The sequence below is a fragment of the Apteryx mantelli genome, chromosome 22 (assembly GCF_036417845.1).
Source record: "Apteryx mantelli isolate bAptMan1 chromosome 22, bAptMan1.hap1, whole genome shotgun sequence".
Lineage (NCBI taxonomy): Eukaryota > Metazoa > Chordata > Aves > Apterygiformes > Apterygidae > Apteryx > Apteryx mantelli.
In genome coordinates, this window is record NC_089999.1 from 11,164,226 (window position 1) to 11,191,188 (window position 26,963).

A 26,963-nucleotide genomic window follows, 5' to 3' on the forward strand; every position below is an offset into this window, starting at 1 on the left:
ACGTGCCGCGCATGCGCTGCCCTCCCGCGCGCAGCCGCCGGCGTGAGGGGGGGGGTACGGGGGCTCGTTGGCCCCCCGCGGCGGGCGGCTCGCGCCCGAGTTTAGGTCTGTTGGGGGGGTGCGACCGGCCGCGGGGGGAGCCCGCCCCACCCGTGCCCGAGGGGGCTGTCTGAAACGACCGGTTTCGAGCGGGGCCCGCGGGTCTCCCGAGGCGCCGGGAGCCGCCGGGGCGGGCCCTGCCCGCGGGGGGCGGGCCGGGGCGGGCCGGGGCCTGCGGGGCGGCGGCCCGGATGCCGGCGGCGGCGGCGGCGCCATGCAGCGCGACGTGGGCAGCCTGCCGCTGGCCCCCGCGCTGCGGGCGCGCCTGGTGGCCGCCGGCTTCCAGACGGCGCAGGAGCTGCTGGACACCGGCCCCTGCGGGCTGAGCAAAGGTACCGGCGGCGGGAGCGGCCCCGCCTCCCCCGGGCTCCCCCGGCACGGGCCCCTTTCCCTGCCCCGGAAACCGGCCCGGCCCGGCCCGCAGTTTGGGCGGGTAAAGCGCTTTTTACGCGCTGCGGTTCGGCTCCGGGCTGCTTCCCTGCGAATTCTCACCCAGGCTTCCAGCGAGCCTGGGGAAATGGGCGAAGGAGACACTTAACAACTTGCGCGTGTGCCGGAGCGAGAGGAAAAAGGCTTGATTCTGACAGGAAGTTTTTCTTCTGCTAGTAAGAAGTGTAAACGGGACACTGGAAAAGAAAAACCAGACTATTCTCTCTCATTCCTCTTCTTTCCCCAGTTGTATTTGTTTTAAACAAACTGCGTTGAAATTGGGTGCATTTTTCAAGAAGCTAAAGCAAGATTTCCACAGCCAGTTCAAGAAACGCATCGTGACTGCGATTAGCAGTAGTTTTAAGTATCTGAGAGAATACGTTGTAATAGTTTTGCCTTGCAGATCAAAGTGAAATAACTAGATCATGGCAGATACGTGTGCGTAAAGACACACACATGGAGATATTTGCAGGTATCTCATTGCTGTTCCTGGGTCTGTGCTTCAAATCTAAATTAAAATAATGCCCTAAAGTCCTTAGCCCACAGTGAATATTCAGAGTGTGGTCACTAGGTGTCACTATCCTTTATTAGTCTGCAACGTGACATCTTTTACTGAGCCTTACTTGCTTCAAGTGATACTCAAAATAGCACATTCAAGCGCAGAATAGGTGAATTGCCCTCCCAGATCCCACCCACGTCTATGAACAGCAGTTTTGGCTTTTTCCTTGCAGACACCTTCTTGTCAGCTGAATTCTGAACACAGTGCACCCTTGCTCTCAGTTCTTTTGAAAATTAGATCATTAGTTCCAGAAATATTGGCAAGCCATGTGCATCATTATATTATAAGGATTATTATTTTTGTGTTGCACTGCAGAATTATAAGGTTGTGACAAACAAGATGAATTCTCTTTTTATAATTTAATCTATTGCTGTTTATAAAAATAAGATATTGTTCCATGCGTTTGTCTTTCTAGAAATTGGAATCTCCAAAGAAGAGGCGCTAGAAGCATTACAGGTTGTAAGGCAAGAATGTCACAGTGATGCGACACAGACTGCTGGGGCACCCGGCACCTCCAGGAAGTGCACAGCACTGGAGCTGCTGGAACAAGAGCAAGCCCAGGGCTTCATCATCACTTTTTGTTCAGCACTAGACAATATTCTCGGGGGCGGTGTGCAACTAACAAAAATCACCGAGATCTGTGGAGAACCCGGTGTTGGGAAAACACAGCTATGGTATCCTATTTTTACATTACTTTTGTGCAGCTGAGGATCACTTTTCTTGTCTGAATTTAACTGTGATGAGAGTTCTTCATTCTTGTTGTCGTTGCTGCAATCTCTGATTCCTATATAGCATTATGAATATAATCTTGATAATGGTTATACTCTTTTGTACTCTCTATATTCCTCAGCAGAAATGGCACTTTAGGAATAAGCTGGGAGGAGAGAGCTTTGTAATGCATGCATTTATCTTTTTATCTTTCTGTTTCCCATGGCAGTATGCAGCTGGCAGTAGATGTGCAGATCCCAGAATGCTTTGGGGGTCTGGCTGGAGAAGCAGTGTTCATTGATACTGAAGGAAGTTTTATGGTAGACAGAGTGGTGGATGTTGCAACTGCCTGTGTGCAGCATTGCCAACTTATTGCTGAAGCTCACCAAGAAGAAGGTATGTTGCTAAGTCATGTTTCTTTCTGCCTAGTAGGCTAGGATCTGGGTGAAGCGAGTGTTTCATAGACTGCAGTTTTCCCGTTTGAGGGTTTCAGCAGCAGTGCTGGCTTAAGGAGTTCTTGCTGCCAGCCTTTTATTTCCCACCTGAATGTCCTAGTGTGTCACATCCTGAAGTGTGTCAATATGATGGTGCGACCATGCTGCAGACTGAGCCGATCTAGTTCAAGAATAATTCTTTTCTAAGGGATTATTTGTTGTTTTTAGGGATGTGGTTTGGGTTTTTTGTTTTTAACACAGATCACTTTAGTAATCAATTTTACAGCAAATCTGAGGGATAATGTGCTGCAACACAGGAACAGGAAGAGCATCTTGGGAAAGGGAACAGGAAAAGCAGAAGTCAGTGTTTGCATGTTGCAAAACTGTACTGCAATCCAGCTCTATCCAAAGTCAATATAAACGGGTTGCATTTAATTGAATAATCTTATTCTGTAAGTCATCAGCATGTTAGGGACACTGACACAACTTTTATGTTGCTCTCAGAGCATTTTGTACAAAGAACTTGGTTTGAACAGAGCTAAAAGGATACCATATTATATGAGCTACTGCCTGTACATCAAACAATGCTTGACTAATACTGACTGTTGTTATCTGATGGTGTTCTGGCTTGAAAGTGACTTACTGAAAAAGTCCTTCCTGAAAAATTAATTTTTCTTTTTTGGAGCACTCCTTTGGAAGCTCCAGTGAATCCATGTGCAAGTGTTGAGATAGTTTAGTCACCACCTTCCTGACTTTCAGGCCAGATGGAAAATATGTTTTCCACACTCTTTACCTTGACTGTTTCTGTTCCTTTAGCAAAGTTTCGGTTTCTGGGTGTTTGGCTGTTGTTGTTCTATGTGTGGAAAAAATAGTTTGGTGGAATGATGGAAGTAGCAATACGTTAGTATAAACTTCTGACTCGTTTATTCATCTCTTTATTTATTCTCAGATCATCTAAAAGCTTTGGAGACTTTTTCTCTTGAAAGTATCCTTTCTCACATATATTACTTCCGTTGCCGTGACTACATAGAGCTTCTAGCACAGGTCTACCTCCTCCCAGACTTCCTTTCAGAGCATTCAAAGGTAAGGGTTATTGCAGACTTATCTGAAGATATCATTCATCTTCACACTAAAGATTTTGAGTGATACTCATGTGACACAGTAAGAATGCACATTTCTGTGAGCACTGATTTAGGAAACATCACAAAACTACTTTACAGAAGAGACTGAGTCATGTGTATGTCTGATGACCATCATGCAGGGGGATCAGAATGACCTAGTGTCAGCCCTTTCTCCTAGCAGATCACTGAGGACCAGAAGCATCCTGCATCCTCCTGGCATCCAGAAATTGACTCTTTTCATTCTTTCCAATACATGTTCTGTTGCTACAAGCAACCAGAGTCTGCAGCTTAACTCTTGGGTGGACTACAGCCAAAAAGTTGCCTATTGTCTTAGTGAAATGCTACTGTAATGCAGATTTTCTCCACCTCCTTTCCAGATTTCTAGATTCTGCAAGGCAGATCATTCCCTAAACAGGATTCATGGAGGATGACTTGTGCTTCATTGTAAGCGAGCACAAATCAATGTTGTTTAGTTAGATTATCTTTTGGATATCATTTCCATTTGTGGATGCAGTTATGTGCTTGAAAGTGCAGGTGGGAATCTTACTTTTGCTTAGTGTAGTCTGAGAGTATTTGCCTTCCTCTGCCAGGTACTAACGGTGCCCTGTTGTGTTTGCTCTTCTGGAAAGTACATGGCTTCATTAGCACAGTTACATTGGGCTGCAGTTCTCTGGTACCATCTGTGCTGATTATCTGTGCTTGGCTTGGAGCCTGAAATACTGAAGGTTGCAGGAGAGTCATAAGACCTTCTGGTGATTCCTTGGGCAGTCCATGATTGTCTTGACAGACTCCTCATTGGAGTCCAGTTCTCATTAAAATTGTTCTAATCCCTCTGACCAGACCTAAAGCTGAGATGTGGACTATAGAAATGCTCCAGATTTTAGTTTTTCCTATGAGAAGTACAGGCTTTTTTTCCCCAAATATTTCTGACAGTTAGTAATATGAATTATTTTGAAATTTTGTTGACAAGGTGAAGAAGACCATGCTAAGAAAATATTTTTGTCATAATAAACATAATTCATTAAGGTATATTAGAGATAAACTCTGATAAGAAGAAGGCATTTGTTATCAAGCTTTCCTGTTATTATCTAGTCTTGAATACTTCAAGTCTACTTACCTGCTATTTTTTAACAAATGCAACATGGAGAAAATAAACTAAATTACATCCTACCTGGACATGTTCATCTGATATGAAAGTTGTATAACTATGTGTATGTTCCTTTCTAGTATGAGTCATTTTTATGCTCTTAAACTGGTTATTTTCATAGTCAAAAAATTATGCACAAGGAAAATGTACAGGCTCATTGAAAAGAATTTGCACAAAGGAGAGGAATGAGAGAGAGCAGAAGAATATCTTATTTTAATTCTAACTTTTCTTTTCTAACTAATTCTAATTCTAACTAATCTTTTTTTCAAATTACTTTTTTTTTTTTTCTGTTGAAGCCCCAGGGCCATTTCACAGAGTGATGTTTGCTACAGGCTTGTATATTCCAGACCCAAAGCTATTTTTCAGTGATGAGTTAAATCAATAATATAGAAAAAGGAGAGTTTTCTCATGTTGTTTCCAATTTGTTATCTTGTGCATTAATGCAAAAATTTGCAGATACCCAGGACTTTAGTGACAAATGAACACATAAACAATATAAGACTATTGGTCTCCTTTCTGTATTTTAGACAAATTTGGGTTATCAGAGCAGCTGCAGCAAATGAAGTTAGAATAGATCAAAATCCCAAACGCATGTTTATATAGTGCCTTCAGGGTGATGAGCCTGCAGCAGTATTGTACTCTGGTTTCAGCTAATGACTGCTGCAAAAGCAGCAAAGCAAACACCTCCAGGAAAGACAGATATCCAGCTCCATTGCGTGGTGTCTGGAATATCTTCAAGCATCTGTTAAAATCCATGTTTTTAAGATAGATCACTGATATGGCCCTCAGTATCTGATGAGTTATTTAACAGTGACTGCAGACAGCATGTCTTCTGGTTTTGGTTTTATTTTTTGAGGGAGAGAGTGAAATAAAACAGTGCTCATGGAGAGTTGATTGAAGCGCAGTTCTGATGTTTAATGATTTTTTCTCTTCAGCTTCTATTCGACAAGGCTTTTTTGACCAGCTTTATCCTTTGGTATTCTGTGTCAGGTGCTGCAGAGATAAGTCAGCTAGCTGTAAGTGAGAGAGCTCTGAAACCAGAAGCGTTCAGAAGGGCAGCTCTGTGCTGAGTTAAGTAACGGAAGGGCTTAGTGCAGCATTTTGTTTAAGCTAACGCAGCTATGGTCTGAGATAGTATCTGTGTATAATGCAGTATTGCACTTAGCAAATACACTGATTTATACTAGTGTAAACTATTGCAGCTTGGAGCTCGAGGCTCTTCACCCTGCGCTCTTTTATGCAGTGCAGATTGTCTCTAATATGCAGAGACAGACAATAGATGTTATACTGTCAAGCGCATCTGAGTATAAAATAAAAGGTTGACATCACCTTATATGAAACAGATTCTGATGCACTTGGAAGATCTTACTACTTTTTGTTAGCAGTTTGTAGGATTCTGATGGTAGCTTTTTCTTTTCTTCTGTATTTAGGTCCGACTGGTGGTAATTGATGGAATTGCATTTCCCTTTCGCCATGACTTTGAGGACCTCTCACTTCGCACAAGGCTTTTAAATGGTCTTGCACAACAGCTGATCATCATAGCAAATGATCATAAAGCAGCGGTAAGTCTGGGGCAAATTTAAATAGCAAAGGATGCTACTTTGGAATCAATGCCTTATGAAGGATTAAGCAAAGGAGATGTTTGATTGTTTGTAGACAGCAAAATAAAACTGCAGGGATGTTCTTTACATTCATATTTGCCAGTTTCATCAGTAAATATAGATGGATTGCACAGGCAAAATAGCATAGATAGAAAGTTCCTGGACTTGCCAAATAAGTAAAAATCACACAAGCATCCTGTAAATTTTAACTAAATGGTAACATATCAATTTGTCATGCCGTTTCACATCATTTCCTTTTGTGATTTGATTGGGAAAAGAATGTTCCTTTGGTGACTTCTCCTACCTACAAAGCACACACATTAAAATACCTCAGAATATTTAGCAGTACCAGCATAAATTTATATTCTTCATTTAAAAATAAACTACTGTGTTAGTGGAAGAACTGCTGCTAGGGAGGAAAACCACTTTATCTGCTAGAGTTTGGTTTGCTGTTCTGGCATCCATGGAAACCCACAGCTTTCTGCCTGGGGATTGTTTCTACGTCATTTACGCCAATACGGAAGCCTGCAAATGTGCAGCCATGTAGCCAGCAGATGGCACTCAGAAGCTACAGCTGTTACAGAAGTTGTTTGGTGAGTCTGGTACAGCACAGAAAAGCATTGTTCAGGAATTAGAGCTTGCAGGGTCTCAAAATGGTGCTTGTCTCTGTAACTGTTTCCAGGTGACTTGCTTTCTTGTCAGCCACAACTCTCTCACGCAATTGGCTTTTGTTTGTACCGCACTGCTAAAAGTAAGCCTCCCCTTGTGTTCCCTCTGATAGTTGCAGGAAGGGAAAGAGCACAACTCCACATTCTGCCAGGGTCAGGCGATTGTACTTGCCGCTGAAAGCAAATCCCCTCTCTCCCCCCAGTATGAATTCTGAAGGTTCTTCCTTCTGCTGTGGCCACCAAAGGAGACAAATATTATATGACTGCTTGTTTTGCACAGCATCCAGTTTATTGTCTGCTCTCGCTCATACATTAGGTGCCCAGTGACCTTGGAAGGGAGCAGTTGTCATTGTATAGTCCTTTTTCTTCAGTCGAGTGAAACATATTTAACTTGTTTGTGTCAAACAAGTGAGCACTTAAGTACAAATGTTTGTTAAATCAACACTTGCTAAAGAAGTGATCAATCACAGAGCTTCAGAAATGGTCTAGCTCAGAGTGGCCCTCTTGTTAGTTTTTGAGTTAGTTGCACGGAGCTTGCAAGCAGTCCGAATTAAGCTTGCATGCCAGGAATTGCTCGACTGGCAGCAAAGCTGGGCCGTCTGAATGCTCTAATATGGGAGGAAGTGAGTTTCTGTAGTTTCTAAAGCTGAACTCATTGGTTTTTGCTGGGATGCCCAGTCAAGCTCTCCTCTGGCAATGAGCTGTGGGGCCATTGTGGGGCTGTTGTCGTTGATCTATGATGAGTTAATTCTCCAAAATATACAGTGTATGTTTTGGGGCTTTCAGCTATGTAAATGTTTTGGTATGTGCCCCATATGCTCAGTGGAGTTGGCTGCTCTAGTACTTTTCTAACTGTTCAAGCAAGAATCATACAGGCATGTCAAACACTGAGAAACCCTAGGGTTTAAGATAGGTACAATTTTTTATTTTTCATTTTTAATGAACCTTGCAATTAATATTCCTGGCTCTTTTCTGTCTTACCCACCCCCACTTCTACCAAGGATCTAACCTAGACTGTCTGTGAACCTCCTACGAATGATTTGTGCTGCAAAAACACTCCCCCGCTCTGTCTGTTCACTCTCATTCTGCTTTGTATTGTAACCGCTTGCACATTTTTAGACTACAAGGTGCAGAAATTTTGTTAATCATTAGGCTTATGCATGCTTTGTGCAGCAGCACCACCAAGTTTGTTTATGCCACAGTGAGTGAAACCTAACCATATATAGAGGGCTAATGCAAGTGCTGTGCATCTAAATACAGATCCAAAGAGTCTTTAGTACATATACAGTGGAATATGAGTTCTGCTGGGTTTCTATCTCTTGCGTAGGGAGAGATTTCATTTTGTAAATCTTGAATGAAAGAAATCCACTTCCCATGCAAACTGAAAATACATTTTGCAGAGTTCTCCTCTTTTGTTTTGGCTATTGAGAAAAGATGAGGCACCTTTATAGTTTCTTCTTGTTAACACAGAACTTTCATTCTGTTGGCAAGAGTCTGGTCTGATTAAGCACTTTATCAATAAAACCTTTTAGAAAAATCTCTTTCCCCTCCCCTATTATGATTGCTTCCTGGAGGCTTTTTATTTTTTTGTTTCTGTTCCATCTTTTAGGTAGTTCTGACAAATCAAATGACAACAAGGATTGGACAAAGCCAGTCCACACTGGTACCTGCATTAGGTAGGTGTTTAGCGTGTGAGTTGAAAACCGAAAATCTTTGAATATATGATTTCCTTTCTTTTGGCCTCATGAACAAAAAAAAAAAAAAAAAACTTTGTCTGCTAAAATTTCTGTGGTATAGCAGGATCCATGGTGGAACTGTTAGCATAAATCTAAACTATTAGCCTTTGAACTATTAGCATTGGGGAACTCTGCAGTAGTACCTATCCATGTCAGCATCATAATTATAAGTAGCAACTATCAAATTTTATTCCAAACTCAAACATTGCTTGTAGGTTAGAATCCTAGTTAGATTTTTGAAAAGGTATTACAAATAGTTTTAAAAGTCATGACATTTTAAGATTGCACTCAGGTTGAGAATGTTGCTGGATTTTTTTTTCCCTTTTTTAAACTCGAATATTTAATACTAAACTTTAAATTAGATCTATCACTATTACCTAAGCTGATTGATTCACTCTTTATGGGGAAACACTAAGAACACTCTGTTGAATAACTAGTTTCTTAGACCTGCAGCTAATATGTTGCAGCCTTCCCCCGAGGATCTTAGGCTGTAGAGATACCTCTATTCCAGCTGCAGCTGTGCCAGCTAAGGAGGCCGCTATCCCTGCTGGAGGTCACTGCCCTAATCTACATGCTGGCTGAGCTGTTTATGTGATTGTCTCCCAAAACATATCTGTCAAAAGTGAGCCAGGTAAGCGTAAGTAATTTAAATAGTAAGTAAGCCTCTGCTAATCAGGTAATTTAGACTAAAACTGGCTGGTGACCATACAAATAATGCAGGGGTCTACTGGGGGCAGTAGACCTCTAGCAGGAAGGTGGTGATGAACAGGTTGAATCAATAACAGAAGAGGACATGTGTCCACAGCTCAGTGGTTGTGGAACTCAAACTATGCTGCAATTCCTAAATTCCCTGAGGACTGTTAACTGCCCCTCCAAAACACATGCAAATGTAATGGCAAAATAAACAGTTTAAACTGTTTCCATTAGTTATTTGCAAAGGTATTTCATATTTGGTGCATATCTGGAACTATCTGTTCTTTGCTCCCTACAGTTATAATGTAGGGGAAAATCTGTGTGGGCTCCTGAATTACAGCCTGCCCATGGTGAGTCTGAGGGTTTCTTACAGGCTGCTCCAGCTTGCTCTGTAATGAGCAGAGTGCCCCACATAGACTGTTTTGCCCTGTTCACAGGGGAAACTAGCACAGTTCATCTGAAACAGAGATTTGGCCAAATTAAGATTTAAATGCTGAGCCTTTTCTTGTTTCAGGTTGTAACTTTATATTATTTCATGATGCAGTTAAAGGGCAAAAATTCTCTGTCTCTTGCTTCAGATTCTGTGGACTAAGTAATGATTCCCTTGGTCTGGAGGGGAGGGAGAAGAAGGGGACAGTACAAAGGCAAAGATGTTCTCAGTGTCTGTACAGGCATTGAAGCATTTGGCACAGATGTAAGATAAAATGAACAAATACAGATCATCTCCTTGGAGAATATGAAATTTTGAGCTGTGCATGCAGATAAAGACCCAGCTTTCAGTATCTGACCCTTTTTGTCATTTTCACATCTTGCTCTCTGATGTATTAGTTATTTTTGGCAGCCTTTCTGGCTACGAACTGAATTAAAGCTAATAGATTCCGTCTTGACTTTTTAATGGCCAGCAGTGTTTGAGAGCTGTTGTGTTTACTGAGTTGCAGGGACAGTAAAGAATGCTAAAGGAGTCAGTGTAGATTATAATCCTAAATTATCACATATTGTCTTGCACACAGTTTTATTCTTAAGAGCATTTAATTTGACATAACCTCCCCTTGAGGAGACCATAAACTGATTGTGACTCTCATCAGAATGTGCGTGTAGCCACATAGTTTCATTGAACTGAACAGTATATCCACTTGCAAAAATGAAAGTTTGTACCGGCTGGTAAAATATTCCAGCAAAGAGATACTCTGCTCATCCAAATTTAATTTTAAACAGCAGTATCTCAAGTTGAGAATTTCAATGTGGTACAAAGCTGTTTGCAATTTGATGTGAATTTATTCCATAGACTCAGTGTGAGTATTGTGCTGGTGTATTACTGGGTGGTTTTATGACCCACTCTGAAGGGGTGCTATTGCAACAGTCTCATCATAAAGCTGAAGAAGCTCCTACTCCTCTGTGGTTGGTTGTAGCCAAAGGGACTATTGAGGGGTAGGTGAGCAGCAAAACCCCAAGCAAAATCAGGTCAGTTGCCTCCCCTACATAGTTTTTTTTCCCTACTTATTGGTAGGGCCTAGAAACAGCCTTTTCTAAGATTTCACAAGAGCATTAATCCCTAAACTCTTACTCAGCTTCCTAGCAGAAGGGAATTCCTTAATTATGAAAAAGAGCACAGATGCTGCAAGGTATTAAGTCAAGAGCTTTATGAAGGGGGCAGCTTTCTTTCCCACTAGTGATAGCTAAGCTGGGTGTTCCTAGACATTTCTGCTTGATATATTTAGAAAGGAGGTCAAATATTAATCTGCAGCCAATTTAACTCAGAAATATCTCATTTTGCAGTAGCGTTTTTTCCCTTGTATTCAATGTAGTTGGAAGGAGTCTGGTGTGGAACTTGGGTGCATTTGTAAATTATGTGTTTGATCTCTGACTCAGAATTATATCCAATGGCCAAAACATTAAATTAGATATAATGGACGAGGGTCTGGCAAGATGCCTAGAGGGTCTAAGCCTTCATTACAGTTAAGTCATTTCTTTCTTCTCCATGCTATAATGAAGGCCAGAGCACGTGAGGCTGGTGGTGTGCTGGAGACCAACAAATAACTGATTCAGAAGTTCACAGGTTGTGTACAGATGAATAGGAGAGGCTTGCAGTACTTAACCAAATGACTGTTTCAAAAGTCATTTTTCTTCTGACTACTGAATGTCTCCTGGGATAAACAGAGGAAAATGCCCAACAGAGCTATCTGTTAATTGAATGATCTTGTGGTCAGATGTGATCTGAAACATTAGGACTGTTTCCCTTGAAACAGGATAACAGCCAAACTTTCTTCTCTCTTTTTTCTTTTTTTTCCCCCCTCTCTCTCGGTTGTGTTCTTTTTCATTTTGCTGTCAGAAAAGGAAGACTGCTTCAGGGGCCCTTAATACTTTAATAATCATTGACTTTCTCCCAAAGCTTGTATCCCAAAGGGAGTGATGTTTGCTCGTAATTATGCCTGAGAGACAGAATATCACAATTTTGAACTAGGATTTAGACATACTCACTAGACTTTTCAGTAATAATTAGAAAAATCTTTTCTTCATGTTGCCTCTGTTTTCAAGATTTGTCTAGTACCTGCCCTTTATTAGGTATATATAAAATCTTTCTACAAATACAGAAGTATTGCATCAAGTTTTTTATAAAACACATTGTGGGTGAGTACAGAGGTTATTCCTTGTCTCAGTATATTTGATAAACCAGTTGTGAAATCCTTGCACATATAAAAGAGATGTGATTCATTACTGCAAGAAAGGTATATATATTTTAATCATGGGGGTCTTTGGAAGACTGATCCAATTTCAGTTCAATTTATTGATTCTGCTGCTTTTATAGGAGATAAATAAAATGTCTGTCATTTTATGTCACCCAGGAGAAAGCTGGGGACATGCTGCTACCGTCCGTTTAATCTTTCACTGGGACAACAATCAAAGGTAAGTGTAAATGTAGGCCAGTAAGGTACATAGTAATACTGCCAAGTCTGACACTGGAGAATCTTTTACAGGCTGAACCTAGTGGCCAAGCAGGGATTTGAATTTGACTTCAGGCCATGGTCTCCCACATCCTAGGCTATTGAGGCTCAAGAAGAAATATCTTGTTCAGCCCTGAGACAGTGTGGGCTGAACTGTTGTGCTCCTTCTTTTCACTGTAGTCAGCTTGCTGCAGTGCTGTCCTTTGTTTCTGACAGATGCCATGTCTTATAAAAATCCTGATGGTAGTTGCTCAGACACAAGAATTTGGGGAGTGGTGATTAGGTAAAAAACAAAACAAAACTTTTTTTATAACCCAACTGTGGTCACATATGGTTGTCCTCAGTCACAGACCTCCAAGCTTCACCAAAAATCAGTCTCACAGTCTACATTTTGCAAGCAGGCAGAATTTCTTTGCTAAAGTCTGACTTTTAGGCCCTAGGCAATACAAAGCCCTTTGATGTCCAAGAAGGCTTTCCACCTAGACAGGGATTCCCAGGAGACAGAACATAGGCCTGCTGACTCCTGAGCCTCAGTTGCAGCTGTTGGACCGTTCTGCTTTTGAATACAGTAGGATGGTTCTTTTGAAAACTGGACAGCCGTGCAAATACTAAGTGACAGTTAACTGCAAAGATGTAGAAGGAAAGCTGCCTTTACTCCCAGTGCAGAGTGCACCTATGGAAGATGATTTTAGAAGCCCAAAGAAATGAGGATGACCCCTCTAAAACCAGTGTGAAGTTCTCTTGCTGTTGCAATGTGGTTTTTTTTTGTTTCTTCTTTTTTTTTTCCTCTCTTCGCTATGTTGCAAGCTCACTTACATTTCCTACTCAGTTGAATTTGTCTTGTGTATAGTATCACAATGCAGCTGTAATTTGAGACTTAAGACGCCTTGATTCTATTCCCTAATCTTCTGCAAACAATGAACAAAAATGCTACTGGAATGTTATTGTGCATAGTTTTGCTTTTTAAACTTGGAAAAAAAATGTGGTGATACTTTCTTGTGGGGTTTTGTTTTTTAAATTCTAAGTTTGAAAGCAATGCAGAGTGATTACAGCAGGCTGTTTAGTCTGGAGTTAAATTAATGGCACTGATTAATTAACAGTCTTTATAAGAGAGAAGTTGCATCAACAGGACAATTGCAGAGTGAGCACAAGTTAATTTTATATACAGAAAGTAAAGAGCTTTTTCCTTCCACATCACAGCTAGGAATGTTGTAGGTGTAGTTTCCAAAGTGAAAAGTGGAAGGTAGAAAAGCGTTCTTATTTACTGTTCTAAATATACAGCTAATATGGAATGGGACCTGCAGAAGCACAGCAATTCTGAATATCTGTAAAAAGCAGAAATAGACAGATTCTGTTGCCTTTGTAGGTGAACTACCTATACCTGATGATCCTGCATGATATGTTATTCTTGTTTTTATAGGCTGTTATTGAGGTGCAAAGATGACCATTTAAGAGGTCATTTTCCTTTTCTCTTATGCTTTGGCTAAATATGATACTTGCCCTCTCTCTCTTTGTTTCTCTCTACTACTGGAAATGTGTCAGAGCTTTATTACAATGGGTCTCATTGCTGTGAGGAAAGATCCTGTTGAGTCAGAGGCGTGCAGCAGAGCTCCAGCTGAACGCTTGTAAAAGCATGGCTTCTGCAGCTTCAGATTTAGGCTATTTTGTGAAGTATAACCCACCTCTTAAATGTTCTGAGGAATTCCCTGTGTAGCTAATATGAAGTGGCAGTGTTCCTCAGGCTGTAATTACGTGCTCTCTAATAGAATGGCACCTCAGGGAGGGAAAAAAAACCCGAAAAATAATTAACAGGATCCTTGGCAGGGTGTCTTGGTAAGAGAGCAGAACACTTTCAATATTGAGTTTGCATAAGTGCAAGTTTGGGGGGAGGTAGGCATGGAGCAGATGAGGGCTAGGACTGGTTAAAAAATCCCATGGTATTCAGCTGTTTTGCTGTCTTTTATCTGTATTAGGCGAGCACCCATTGGGCTAGGTGTTGTATAAGCACAAATCAAGATGCATTGCCTAGAGCCTAAATGCACAAAATCGAGAAAAGAGGAGCAACACAAGAGAAGTGATTTACTCAGGGTCACGCTGTATGTCAGTGGCAAGGTCAGGCTTTGAACATCTTACTCACATTCTCCATCCACTGTATTTTGTGAAATCTCTGGAAGAAGCTCCCTAGAAGTTTTTGAGTTCTTGAGGCATATCTTTCAACTTTGAGAGGTCAAGCTGCAAATGGTTGTTTAATGGAGTAGAAAAGAATTGTGCTCAAAAGCTTTTTTGTTTGAATTTTAAAGTGGCATTTGGAATTAATTCAGAATGGATATTGTCCCGAAAATGTGATAAAATACAGTGATAAAACAAGGCTAATCAATCACTCGTTCTTTATTAGTAGGTCTATATTGTGTTTGAGCTGACTGGTCAGACAGGGATGGGATTTTGACATCCACGTGTTGAATGACCTGTACAAGTATGCACACATAAGAATTCCACTGGTCACCTACCCCATGATTGTGGGACAGCTTGGGTCTAGTTAACATAATATTGTTTATTTGAAAATTTTTTATCTGTATTCACTAATCCTAATTCTTTGTTTTTGTTTAACCAGGCTGGCAACTTTGTACAAATCACCAAGTCAGAAGGAGTCAACCATACCATATCACATTACAGTTAGTATCTCTTTCAAGATGGAAATACAGAGATGGGAGCAAAGTGTTAGCTGTGAAGAACTTTTCAGAGATTTGTAGACAAATCTGAGAATGCAGTTTGCTTTCTTAGAAGGCAACTGAGAGGCAACACTGAAAGTAGCCAATAATACTGGGGTGTCTCCAGGTTTATGAAATATTTTGCCCCTGTGCCTCTCTTTGAAAAAGTGATCCATCATGTCAAGTCCTCTTATAGTTAAAACATTTTGATTTCCAGATCAATTACAGGCAGCCTGTTCCCATCTATTCTTGTGCTGTTGTACTGTTCATTTATGTGCCCTTGATGTTAACTCTTGGCCTAAGTGTAATTACAGAGGACAATCGTGCACTCTCTGGGTCTTCATTTTGGGAGACTGAGCAAACCAAGCTGTCTTCTCCCTTGTAAGATAGGTTGGTTGTTTCCACAGTGGCTCTTCTCTGCCCCTGTTCCATTCTGAGGTTATCTTTTTAGGACAAGGGTGACCAAAATCATACATGGTATTCCAGACGTCTTACCAGTGCTTTGAGCCACACGTATTTCCCCATCTCTGCTTTAAGTACGTTGGCCCAGTGTACTGCCTAATGACCAGCCAATATATACAGATTTTTCTCTCCTGTCATTATCATATCATGTGCTTCCAGCTTAGGGCTGGAGTCCTTATTCATCCCCAGGTAAATCCTGTGCTTATATTCCTTTATGAAGTGTTTAGAGACATTAATAATAATACATAGTGTCTAAGCTATATTCAGGTTTAAAAAAAAAAAAAACTCTTATCTTCAAATGTCACATACATAGGTACATGCGATAACTATTTGCTGTGTCCTCATGGAAACACGTTGCCATAGCATTTCCTGCAGATTTTAATGCTGCCTGTAAAATGAGGTTTTCAAACTACAGAACAGAAATCAGATTTTTTTTCGTTCCTGAATATATTTACCTGGATAGAATAAATACTGCAAAAAAATATATATATTCATATATGTACACACACACACACACACACACACATTCTTAGTTCTGTAAAGACTCAGAAAGGCAAGTGGGACCACATCCCAAGGTTGTTTGGGTCATATGCTATGACTGTGCAGGCCTCCCTCTCCAGCCACCAAACAGACTGATCTTATCTTAGGCAGTTTAATTGCCTTTTCCTTTCAGTTTTACACTTATTACAAAACAGCAATGCTCTCTTCCTCCGTGTGCACGCACACAATCTTGAAATACAGTTGAGAATGTGTTCTAATCAAGGATAAGTTAAAATTTAAGATTATTCTTGTGTTTTCCCCTTAATCTTGTTGAGCTGCCTCAGTAGATGGTTTCTATAAGTAAAAAATATATTATCCCTATTTCTCTCATGAAATTCAGGTCTGATGGTAACTGTCTTCCGTTATTGTTCCTCATTGCCATCTCAGTCATTAAACTGGAAGATGTAAATATGTGTTCAATGCTTCCAAATATGATCTAGCACATCTATGTATATCCAGCATTCAAAAAAAAAATCATTTTATAAATTCTTCAGGGAGCCCAGCCTACTGAACAGCCTACTTCATCATGTTCCAGCCTTTATAACCATTGGAATGCTTTCCTTAGGAGTCTCACATGCTGGATTAAGTGGATTCTTGGCTACAGATTCACCTTTGTGCCTCAGGGAAATGGCAGAGATTAGGTGCAAGCAGCAGTGAAACACTAAACTTTAAGATTCCCTTTATGCTATTTAGAATAACACTTGAGTTGCTTAAAATAGCAGAGGGACTGTACAAGTTCTGCCCTTGTGGCATTCTGTGATGCTTGTTCCTTTAAAGCATAGCAGGCTGCATGAGGTGAGGCATTTAGAGATAGATTACAAATATAGAGATGGGAGATTTAAGCAAAACATTTTGATTGGTTTCATTTTGTCTTGGATTGATCTTGCTCTGGGATGCACAGGCATTTTAGAAAAGTCACATATCTGATAGTAATTCTGCCTGATTTTTCACACTGCACCAGCCCGAAATGTCAGCTCTTCTGAAATGCTATCACCCCATCATTGTCTCTACCTGAGCATTTAGGATCGCCAAAAACCAATTTCTTTTTCTGATAACCCCTTTTCCTCCCCAGGTCTCTGCACTGCTGTGAGAGTCCTTCAATGAGCTGTCAACAATGCTCCCTGCACAGTATTGTCTGGAGATGGGAGGACAGTCACAGGCTTCACACAGTGTAACACCCCAATGCCTCTGTCTGCACCGATGACACTTTAACTGATTTTCCAGATCTTTCATATTTTTAAATCTTTTAAAATCAGTCATCTAAATGGGGAGCTAAGCTAACAGAAAATACCAGTGTTACTAAGCAATGTAGAACACTTTGAGCTCTCCACTATGTACCAGCATCTAGTTTTCACTTCTACATTTAGGTTTTGGCAGTTAAAAAGTTCTCACCCCATTGTGTCCCATAAATCACTGTGCTGGGACAGTCTGTGATCTGGATAGACTGATTCAGATATGCTCTTCTCTTACAACATCTCATTGCCATTTTCAGTTCATTAAACAGATACATGAAACAAAAATATCCTAGGTTTTAGAAATTTGCAGTTGTGTTTCTGAAAATGACTGAGGCAGTGAGTCCAACAGTCCCCTCCTCTCTTCTGTGGGAGTTTGATTTGAGTAAGGCTGAAGGATTTGGCTTTTAATTTATTTGTTAATTTACAGAGAAGCAGTGCTCCATAGCCATCGGGGTGATTAGCGATGACATGAAAATGATAGCCTGATTGGTGATGAGAAAATACCTTTTAGAAAATAAAGTGAGTAGGGACAGTTTGTTTGCACGTGTGTTGAAAAGCTTGCAGTTCTGTGATTAGCCGAGTCTATAAACATTCTTTCACCACTCATCTAAAATAAACTATAGCCTCATACCTTATTCTGATCTTGTGGGTACTAGAGTTACTCATGTTTTATATCCTAGGATATATCCTATATCCTATTGCATGATTTTGCTTTTATCTTACAGCCTCATGGTTTCCGAGATGTGCAGCCTCCAGCTGTCACTCAAAACCCAGAAGGTACCGAACTGAACCCTCGCAAACGGCCGCGGAGGGAAGAGGAAAAATAACAGCGATTCAAAAGTCAAATGTTAAAAAGATAAGCTACATGAGAACATTTGCATAGTGAACATGCAACTAAGGGTAGCATGAGAGATTGTTTAACTAAAATTCCTGTTCTGAACTTTACATCGATGTTAAAATTACAATATACAAGTTTCCATGGTAGGAAGTTCCTTCCTGCATGACACAATTTTACTTTTCTAATAAAAATCTAAAATGTGTTCTACAACAAGAGGCTTCAGCTTTTTGGGGGTGAAGACTACACCAACTTCTTTTACTCTGGATACAAAACTGATGCCAATTTAAACAATAAAATACGAGGATCTAGTAAGATACATTTAATGATGTAGGTCTTGATCATTCATCTGTTTCTGTGTGCAGTTGAATTTTAACAAGGTGCCATGCAGCAGTCTGCTCACATGCCTCAAGCCAGGGCAGAAAACAATGGAGCTTCTGATATAATGCTTTAAGATAAATACATGCTTAAATGCTATGCCAGATTGGGGCTTTAGCCCTTACCTGCTGCAAAGTCCTTGATCAAGGGCAGCCAAAGCACTGTTTCCGACATCTTATTTATTTGGTAGCAGTAACAATAGAGACAGAAGACTAGATTTGAAGGACAAAAAATTTAATCCAGCATAGCAATTTTATGTTCCTATCTTGGTGAGTAAGAATTTTACCATCACTCAAGCTTGAACTGAACTGCTGCATAGCCCTTAGCCTTCATATTCCCTTTTAATTCTGTAATCAGGATCTGCTTTGTTTGTGGCTTAATTTAATAAACAGGAGACCCAGGTTTCTTAGACACCAGCAATACATTAGCAGCTCCAGAATGTAAACCAAATGAAAGAATGAATGTCCACTGAAAATAGAGCAAGGATTTGTCCTCTTTTATTAACAGAAAACAAATCTGTAAGATGACTATTACAGAAGAAGGAAGGTACTGCAATGCAAAATAGTAGTTACTCCAAGCACAAGAAGTGTTTGTCTGTACACATGCATACATATGACTGCTTTCTGGCACAATACTTGATAATGTTATAGCTGAGGAAACTTAGCCAGCAGACTAAATGGAGAATTCAAGTTATGGGAGTCAGTATCTTTAATTTTTAATTTGGTAGCACTAAACTGACTTTGCCTTGAAACAAAATTCAGTGCTGAATCTGAGTCACAAAACCTCTCTATTAAAAAAGCTGCAAAAAAGTGGCAGTGATATTTGGATCATTATAGTATTTAGATATAATTTACATAATAAAATACTAAAAGGAAAAGTATTCAATTGTCATACAGCACTCTGGGCTTTGTCAAAATTTAAAAACTGTGAGTCAGGGAGAGCTCTCAAGCAAGCGTGACATAGAGGAAGAAAGACGGCGGGATTTGTGACTCAGACAAACATTTCAATGCAGGAGACATAGACAAACAAAAGGATTCTACCGCATGTGATGTCAGCAAGCAAATGCTCCATTTGGGAATAATAGCTTCCTACGTATTGCAGTGCAAGAGGAGGGGGGAGCTAGCACAGTATACATGCCTAACGTAACTACAAGGAAAACCATCCATTAAGAATGTTGTAGCAATATTTTAAGAAGCATTGCTGGTTACTAATGATAGCTACTATCAAACATATTTTATATTTATGGAAAAATCCATTTCTGTCAATTCCTTGTGTTCTGATTTAATATCCTCCATATTCTTCCATATTCAAGGAGAGTAGGGACAGGTCTCTAATATACTATTAATTTCAGCTAATTGTTTCTTTATTTTATTTGTAGTAGTGTAGCATCCAGGAGCCCCAGCTGAGATGCTGATTCTGTTATGCCAGGATAAATCATTTTGTTTGAATAAATGATAGATTTTCCAGTATTCTAGAAGTCATTATCAACATAAAAAAATAATGTTGTTATTGGTTAACAGTGGCAATCATAAAACCTCCAAAGGAAGTATTAGAAGCTGTCTATGCTGAGATTTTGGGTTTTGTATTGGAGCTATTATAAAAACCAGCTCTGCAGACCAGAACTAGAGAGAAGGATCTGTTGGTGGAGACAAAATTAGATTAAATGAGCCAGATTTCATTCTCATCTGCTGAAGACAAGAAAGCTGTTCCAGGCTTAGAATTGCCAATAAAGAAAGAATTTGACCATTGCCTCACCAATAAGTCTTCCATGGCAAGCTGGTATTTTCTTACACGAGTCTGGAATTCTCTCTCATTTCACAGCATCAGTGCGCAGTAGTGAGTGGTATGAGAGAATTTATAACTGCACAACAAGTAAAATTCTAACTAGCCAGCTTCACAGCACTGAATCCAGAACAAAATAGCTTGTTTAGATTGATGCTTAAATCCCAGTCTTCTGAAATGCAAGAACTTTTAACTATCATGCTGAGTTTAATATTATTCAATTTTGTACTGACAACATTTGCTTGTTGTGGTGACAAAGAAGCTTCCTACACAACAAGGATACAGTATCTACCACAGGGCTTGGCAACAAGAAAACACTGCAGTTATGATATGCTTCTTCTCAAGCCCAGAATCATGCTTTGAAACTCTTCAGTCTGGCACGAGAAAATAACAATTTATCTCTTCCTGATTCTAAGTGTTCTGTGCCTTTTCCATTATGAAACAGGGAGAGACCAACTAGCTTCCAACCAGAATAAATTTAAGAAAACATAGAGAGGAAATAGCTTTAGCTAAAGGTGTAAAGTTGTAGCCAAAGTTCAAGTTACGCAATCAAACTGTCTTGTACTGAAGTCAATTACAAACTGGCTGACTAATGTGGAAGGAGGCTCAGCTGCTAACCTGAATGTGGAATACAGTGTTGAGAAAAAATATTTAAAATATAATATCCATGCCTCTGTTGAATTCAAGTTATTGTTCATATGATTATTTTGGGGGGACTAAGAATGAAATTTATTCTAAGGCATTTCATGGATTAATGACAAAGGCAAAATCCTTATTTCCTGCCTTTTTAACTCCATCTTTTTTCTGAAAGAAAGAAGATATGCAAGTTGGAAGAGTAAATCATTGTGTTCCAGGTTGCTGGAAGAGATTGTCTTACTATGCTCAGGATCATGATTACTTAGAAAGACACTTTAAGCAGTATTACACTGTTTTAACATACTCTAATACTATATGAAATATGTTTTATGAAGTTATCAAGTATGGTATGATGTTCTTTTGTTCCAAGGCAGAGTGCCATGAGGGAAATTAAATAAATAGAGCACTTACATTGCACTAACACAAATATTACAACACAGTACGTAAGGGAAATAATATTTCTCTTTGGAGGACTAGAACAAGGGAAGATAACTTGTGATTCTCAGCCAGCTGGAGTGTAACCGCCCCACCAGGATTGCGTTACGGGGCTGGCACGCTGGTGCAGTGGCCTCAGAGCAGCCTGAGCGCCTGGCTGTGGGAGAACGTGAGCCAACAGGTGCTGAAGCTGCCTGCCCAGTCCTCCTGCACACACCAGTCCTTCCCTCAACTCCAGGAGCCAGTGCCAACCGCTACTTCTTCCTGGAGATCCTCGCCCCGGCTCCCCAAGGCACGTACACAATGTCTTGTGGCTTCTAGCTATATAATGATTTTGGATGATTAGGGTCAGGAAAGTTGGCTTTCCTCTGCTAGTGCAAGGTTTCTGCATTGATGCTCTGTACTAAAGAATGAAATCACCGGGAACTGGCCCTCTTCCCAGTATTGAATTTCACCCACGAATGTACCCACTATTAAACTGTAAACTACTATCTTGCTTCCTACAAGCAAGGAATATTTGTACATTATCTCTAATCTATTTAATAGAGATGCTAAGCTCTACACGGTTGTAACTAAATCTGTAGAAGTTATAACTGGTATTGAAAGCAATAGTTAAATTACTATATAAGCAATTAAAACATTGGATTATATGCTGAAAGGATGCATAGAAAAGTATATATTTTACTAAAGTCATTCTTCAAGAATTAAATCTAATACTGTTCATTTTATTAAAAAAAAAGCTATTTGCCTTTGATTTAAGTGGATCTAGAGAAGCATCAGGATATATATATATATATATAAAATTTCAGTTTCAAACAATGAGAAGGGGGAATGTTTAAAATATAAAATATCCAGTAATGTATATAGGGAAGTAAAAGGAAACTTTACAGACTTCAAGAAATAGCTCTAACTAGACCTAGATATTTTTCTCAAAGTCTCTAGATGTGTTTGAATATGAGCTTAGTTTGGTATCTCACATTACATTATCTTTGGGTTTTAAATGAACAACATATATAATATACATACTTCTAATACTCTAACTTATTTAGTGTGAACCACTGCAATTTTAGCAACAGTTACAGGTACTCTTGCTTAGTGATTCTTTTTTTTTTCTTATATATGCTGTTAATATAAAATATTCTCGAATGAAGAATAAGTTGCCTCTATAGCACAGAAATTATGCCTATAAAATATAGCATGTCAACATGAGATTATAACACAGTTTGTCACACCTTTTTTTCACTATCATGGTTTAGTACACTTTTGCCTGGTAAATGTTTTTGGACCACATTACATATCAGGGTATTTTAATCTCTTTAAACAGTCATTTGTTTATCAATTTATTCTGTATTTTATAATACACCCAAATTTCTGTGGCTAATACCCAGAATATGTGACTGTCCAAGGGAAGTTAACATCAGCTGCATACATATTTTATTGTCTGTGTCACTGAATCCTACCATTCTATTTTGTCTCTACTCTAGACACTATTTTTATAACATAAATGCTATAGTAGTTTGGACACAACAGTTAGTTTCTGGTACTCATGTCAATGACTTCTTTTTCTTCTTCTTTTTTTTTTTTTTTTACTAAAGAGACATTTCTAAGTAGGTGACTGTAAAATTCAAGGTCTTGTGACTGGAGCAGGATATCACAGAACCAGGAATCTAATCTTCAGTAATATGATGAACAAGTCATTTAAATTAAGTCTGTGGAAGAATCAATATATTTTTTTAAACTCTGCTAGGCATCTGCCCTAACAAACCTGGTTTAAACTTTGCTCTCACTTTTGGATGAACTTTACCCCCCACCTCAAAAGGGCAAAATATGCACACACCATTAAATCCCCAAAACAAAGCATAAATGGGATTTAAATGGTATACAAGCCTTTTACTGTCTCCTCTGAACAAAGGCAAACTTCATGCTTAGGAATTCCAGTAGTACTATGTTCACACAGTATGGTACTGTGAGATTTCAGCCTTGGATGAAACATGTCACAAAAATGGAAAGTACAGAGGAAGGGCCTGGCACAGTAACACAGCCAGCAAGCTCTGTTGTTTGCTGATATCCAGGATGTCTGCACCCCTCATCTCCATTTAGCCCTGAAAGGAAATTATGATAACAAGGAGTGACTGATTGCTGAAGTGGATCAGCCTTAAAGAGAAGTTATTGGACTCTGGTGTGCGCCTGCTTGCAGGATGATCTCATGATCTGACAACATTCAGACTACATTACTAAGTGTTATGTGGTCAGCTGTGTTTTGTTGAGACAATCCCATGGGCACTAATCTACGGACACACTTCAATCTGTCAGTCAAAGATTTTATGACATAACAAACATCGTCTTTGCCTTTGTTAAAGGGAAACAGGGTATGTTGTGCTATATCTGATTCTGCAGTGTTCCAGACCTGTTCTCAGTCATTTTGAAGGGCTAGCTTCTCACAGTATTTCTTTTCATTAGTTCTTTCTTCCATATACTTTTTTACATCAGATTTCCAAATCTAACTAAATAGTCATGGACCAATATCCTATTTCTCACTATTACTATTCATAGAACCTCCTTTCCTAAACATGGCTCTGAATGGAAGGTTGCAAATGGAATTTTCTTTTAGAATCAGATTGGAAGTTTCCATGACAGCTGGAAGTGGGATTCAGGCCTGAAATCTTTTGTTTTGCAAGGGTTATGGATATTTCAGAATAATCTTTGAATATGAAAATTGAAAAGCTGAATTTAGCCTCGAAAATCATGAGAGAGAGAGAGAGAAAAAGAAAAAAAGAAAAAAAGAAAGATATGGACTTTGGTGTTTAGGAACATCCTAATACAGTACTCGTGATGGTAAAGGAGCCAGTCAGTCTACAGTGACAGTAGTTACTATGCTTTTAAAACTGCAGTTGAAAAAAGACTGAACCTAAGAAAATTAATTGGAGCTTGATACAGCTTATAAACAAGAGCTCTTTCACTGTATTCCTTTCACATTCTTGCTGACCTTATTCTTAACTAATTATTTTAGTGAAGTAGAAGAATAATTGTCTATAACAAAACTATAGAAGTTTAGAACTATAAAGAACTATAACAAAAATTTAGACTGTGGGCCACTCTTGCAGTGTGTTAGACATTCATATGTTTTTGAGAGTTATCAACAACTACATATTAATGTATTCATTTCACATTCACAAGGTGACCGATATTGATTATATGAAAAAGTATAAAGAATGTTATTATTTTTCAACAGTATATTACAAGCATCATACCATATATTATCCCATACACCACACTGCAGGAAATTCAACAGTAGAAGTGCCTTCAAAATGAGAACAGCCAAAGGCTTGGAAATACTTGCTTTTATGGTGGTTTCATCTGGCCAGGAAAACAGAACACAGCTTCTAAAATTACTTCTGGTTTATTGCAAAAGCCCTACTTTTTAAAGAGACCACTTCAGAAAGGCAATTTGTTTACCATTAGATTTTCCCATTTTACTCTTTTGTGTGGTATCAGAAAGTATAACACAGGTATATTAAAGTATTGCCAGATGCTTCTTAATGTCCCTAAATTTTTTTGACTTGTCAGTATACAACAATTACTTCCAAAGGTTAAAAAAAATTATAAGGCGCTTCATCTTGCACTCCACACAATCCAGGTCACCTCCCCAAGGCCTGCTCAAATCCTGCTTATTCCTCACCAGCAAAATCAGAAAGAAGAAGACATATTTTTAAGGTTAAAATAAAACAGATTTTTTCCAACACAACATTGTAAAATCTTTTTTTAAAACATGATGAAGCCAAAAAGGATACAAACACCTGTGTTTCCTTCTCAAGTCAGGTGGAAGTCTCTATTTTGTTTCTATTTGACAATGTGTTGCAAACCAATGATTTCAGATTTGAAATGTTATGAATTGTGAATTTATTCCATACACCTAACCTTATCACATAAGAACCATTCATACTGCTGTTACCCAGCAATCTAGAATGCATCAAAGCATTCTAAATTTAGCTTCCAGAGTTACTAAACACTAAAAAAAAAAATTCATAATAGTACCAAACATGCCTCTTATAGATTAGTTCTTTACTTGTTAACAAATTCTATTTAGAGTTTCCTTTTCTGGACAGCAGTAAAATATCAGTGTGGCTACCTTCTGTGGTAATTGCCCACCCCACTGTCTCCACATAGTGAATGGATAGCAGGTTCCTGGCTGCTTAACTTAGCCATACCACCCACAGTTACCATATGTTCTATGTTGCAGGTTAATAAGAATGGTTTTTCACCTTCCCTCCCAGAAACAAATGTCACTATGGCTTACAGCCATAAGCTCTTTATTTAATATTGAAGCAAAATAATATTAACTTGACAGTAGTGCCAAAACTTGACAAAGTATCCTGAGTTCAAAGTTCTATTCTATTTCATTTTAATTAGTGTCCTTTGCAATTAGACAACTGATGAAAAGCACATGGGGACTGCCAAGATGAATCAAGGACATCTGGTAACTTTAGCATTTCAATATGAAACAGAAAAGGTATTACTCTGATAGATACTCTTATGTGCTGTTTAAAACAACTCAGAAATATACTATTATACAATTAACAAAAATTTAAGAAAGAGACTATCTAAATGCTTTTTGAAATTTTTCCTGGATAGCCTTAGTTGATATTTGTCATACAACATGAAGCTGGTTGCACATCTTTTTGAAGTAACTGCTACTTCCCTAAGATATTTTAGTAACAGGAATTTTATGAATTGAGATCACAATGCACTAAGATTATCAGGAGTATAGTTTCTTAGAAACTGCAAGTGTCTCTGAATTACTAGTGAAAAATGAATAATGATGAACTTAAAGCTCCTTTTTGGATGCTTACATTGATATGCATTCTCTTGAGGCTTCTGACTCACTGATGATGCAGTACACACAAACTTAAAAAAATAAAAATGAAACCCAGCAATGATATCATCAGCTGCAACTATGAGCTATCTCTTCAGAAAGCACTGTTACTTTTCTAACCCTCAAGCCATCCTGACATTCTTAAATAAATGAATGTTAAATTGAAAGTGTATAAATGGTATACTGAAAAAAATTACTTAGAGACATATACTTTCAGAAGAAGCTATGCAATTTTGTATCACTTTAGTAGCTTTTGGCTGTGAAAGACTAAGACCAACTGTGAAAATCACATTTTTAACTCTCGTGGCTTTTACATATTCACAGGATTGCAATATGATCAGTCAATGCAGTTGCCGGAAATATTCTAAAATTAGTTTGGCTCTGAAATAATAATCCACCAAACAGAAGACAGATTTACAGCAGCACCTGACATGCAGAGGTAATTACTACAATGCAGATAACAACAGGTTCCAGCAAGCTACTGTTCTTATTACAATCCGTTAAAAATTGAGAATATTTTTGCATATGAGACTTGTAATTTGGCTATTTTTCAAGGTCTATCTGACATTAAGGATATCATTCCCTCCCATGTGTACAAGCTATTTTAAATGTGTGACAGTTGTACCTGTTCATTGTTGATATTTATGGACCTGATAGCTCAGAAAATAGCTTTTCAGTAGCAATGAATAAAATAAACTAAAATGCTTTTCACAAATGGAAGACATTTATTAGACAGCAGTAGAATATCAGCTACGCTTTGTCTCCCACTGACTAACCGTAACTTTTAAATTCATTCAGTGTAACATCTTCAGCTATGTATGAACGCTCATTTGCTGGAACATCTAATGCATAGATATAATGTATATATTTATAAATTCATATTGCTGTTCATATGTCAATCCTGAGAACAGCTAAACATCAGAAATTTCGTTGCTGAGTGTT

General features: G+C 39.0%; 1 protein-coding gene across 3 annotated transcripts; it reads left to right on the plus strand.

The window, feature by feature from the left end:
• The first annotated feature begins 280 nt into the window (after positions 1-280).
• On the plus strand, positions 281-18,249 carry RAD51C (RAD51 paralog C). Of its 3 annotated transcripts, XM_067309464.1 has the most exons (10): positions 281-431; positions 1,503-1,761; positions 2,025-2,191; positions 3,179-3,312; positions 5,928-6,059; positions 8,376-8,442; positions 12,039-12,099; positions 14,749-14,809; positions 16,920-17,018; positions 17,808-17,890. In XM_067309464.1, the coding sequence occupies exons 1-9, from the start codon at positions 314-316 to the stop codon at positions 16,935-16,937; spliced, it is 1,017 nt and encodes a 338-aa protein (XP_067165565.1). In that variant the 5' UTR covers positions 281-313; the 3' UTR covers positions 16,938-17,018; positions 17,808-17,890. The 3 variants fall into 3 exon arrangements, with proteins under 3 accessions (XP_067165565.1, XP_067165564.1, XP_067165566.1); XM_067309463.1 differs by lacking the exon at positions 16,920-17,018 and having other exon boundaries at positions 17,808-18,249; XM_067309465.1 differs by lacking the exons at positions 16,920-17,018; positions 17,808-17,890 and adding an exon at positions 9,014-9,133 and having other exon boundaries at positions 14,749-14,769.
• The last annotated feature ends 8,714 nt before the right edge of the window (positions 18,250-26,963 follow it).

Bases quoted from the DNA above. Each gene is read 5' to 3' on its own strand.
- RAD51C (XM_067309463.1), top strand. From the start codon at position 314: ATGCAGCGCGACGTGGGCAGCCTGCCGCTGGCCCCCGCGCTGCGGGCG. The intron at 3,313-5,927 runs GTAAGGGTTATT...TTCTGTATTTAG, and splicing joins TCCTTTCAGAGCATTCAAAG to GTCCGACTGGTGGTAATTGA. The intron at 8,443-12,038 runs GTAGGTGTTTAG...TATGTCACCCAG, and splicing joins CACACTGGTACCTGCATTAG to GAGAAAGCTGGGGACATGCT.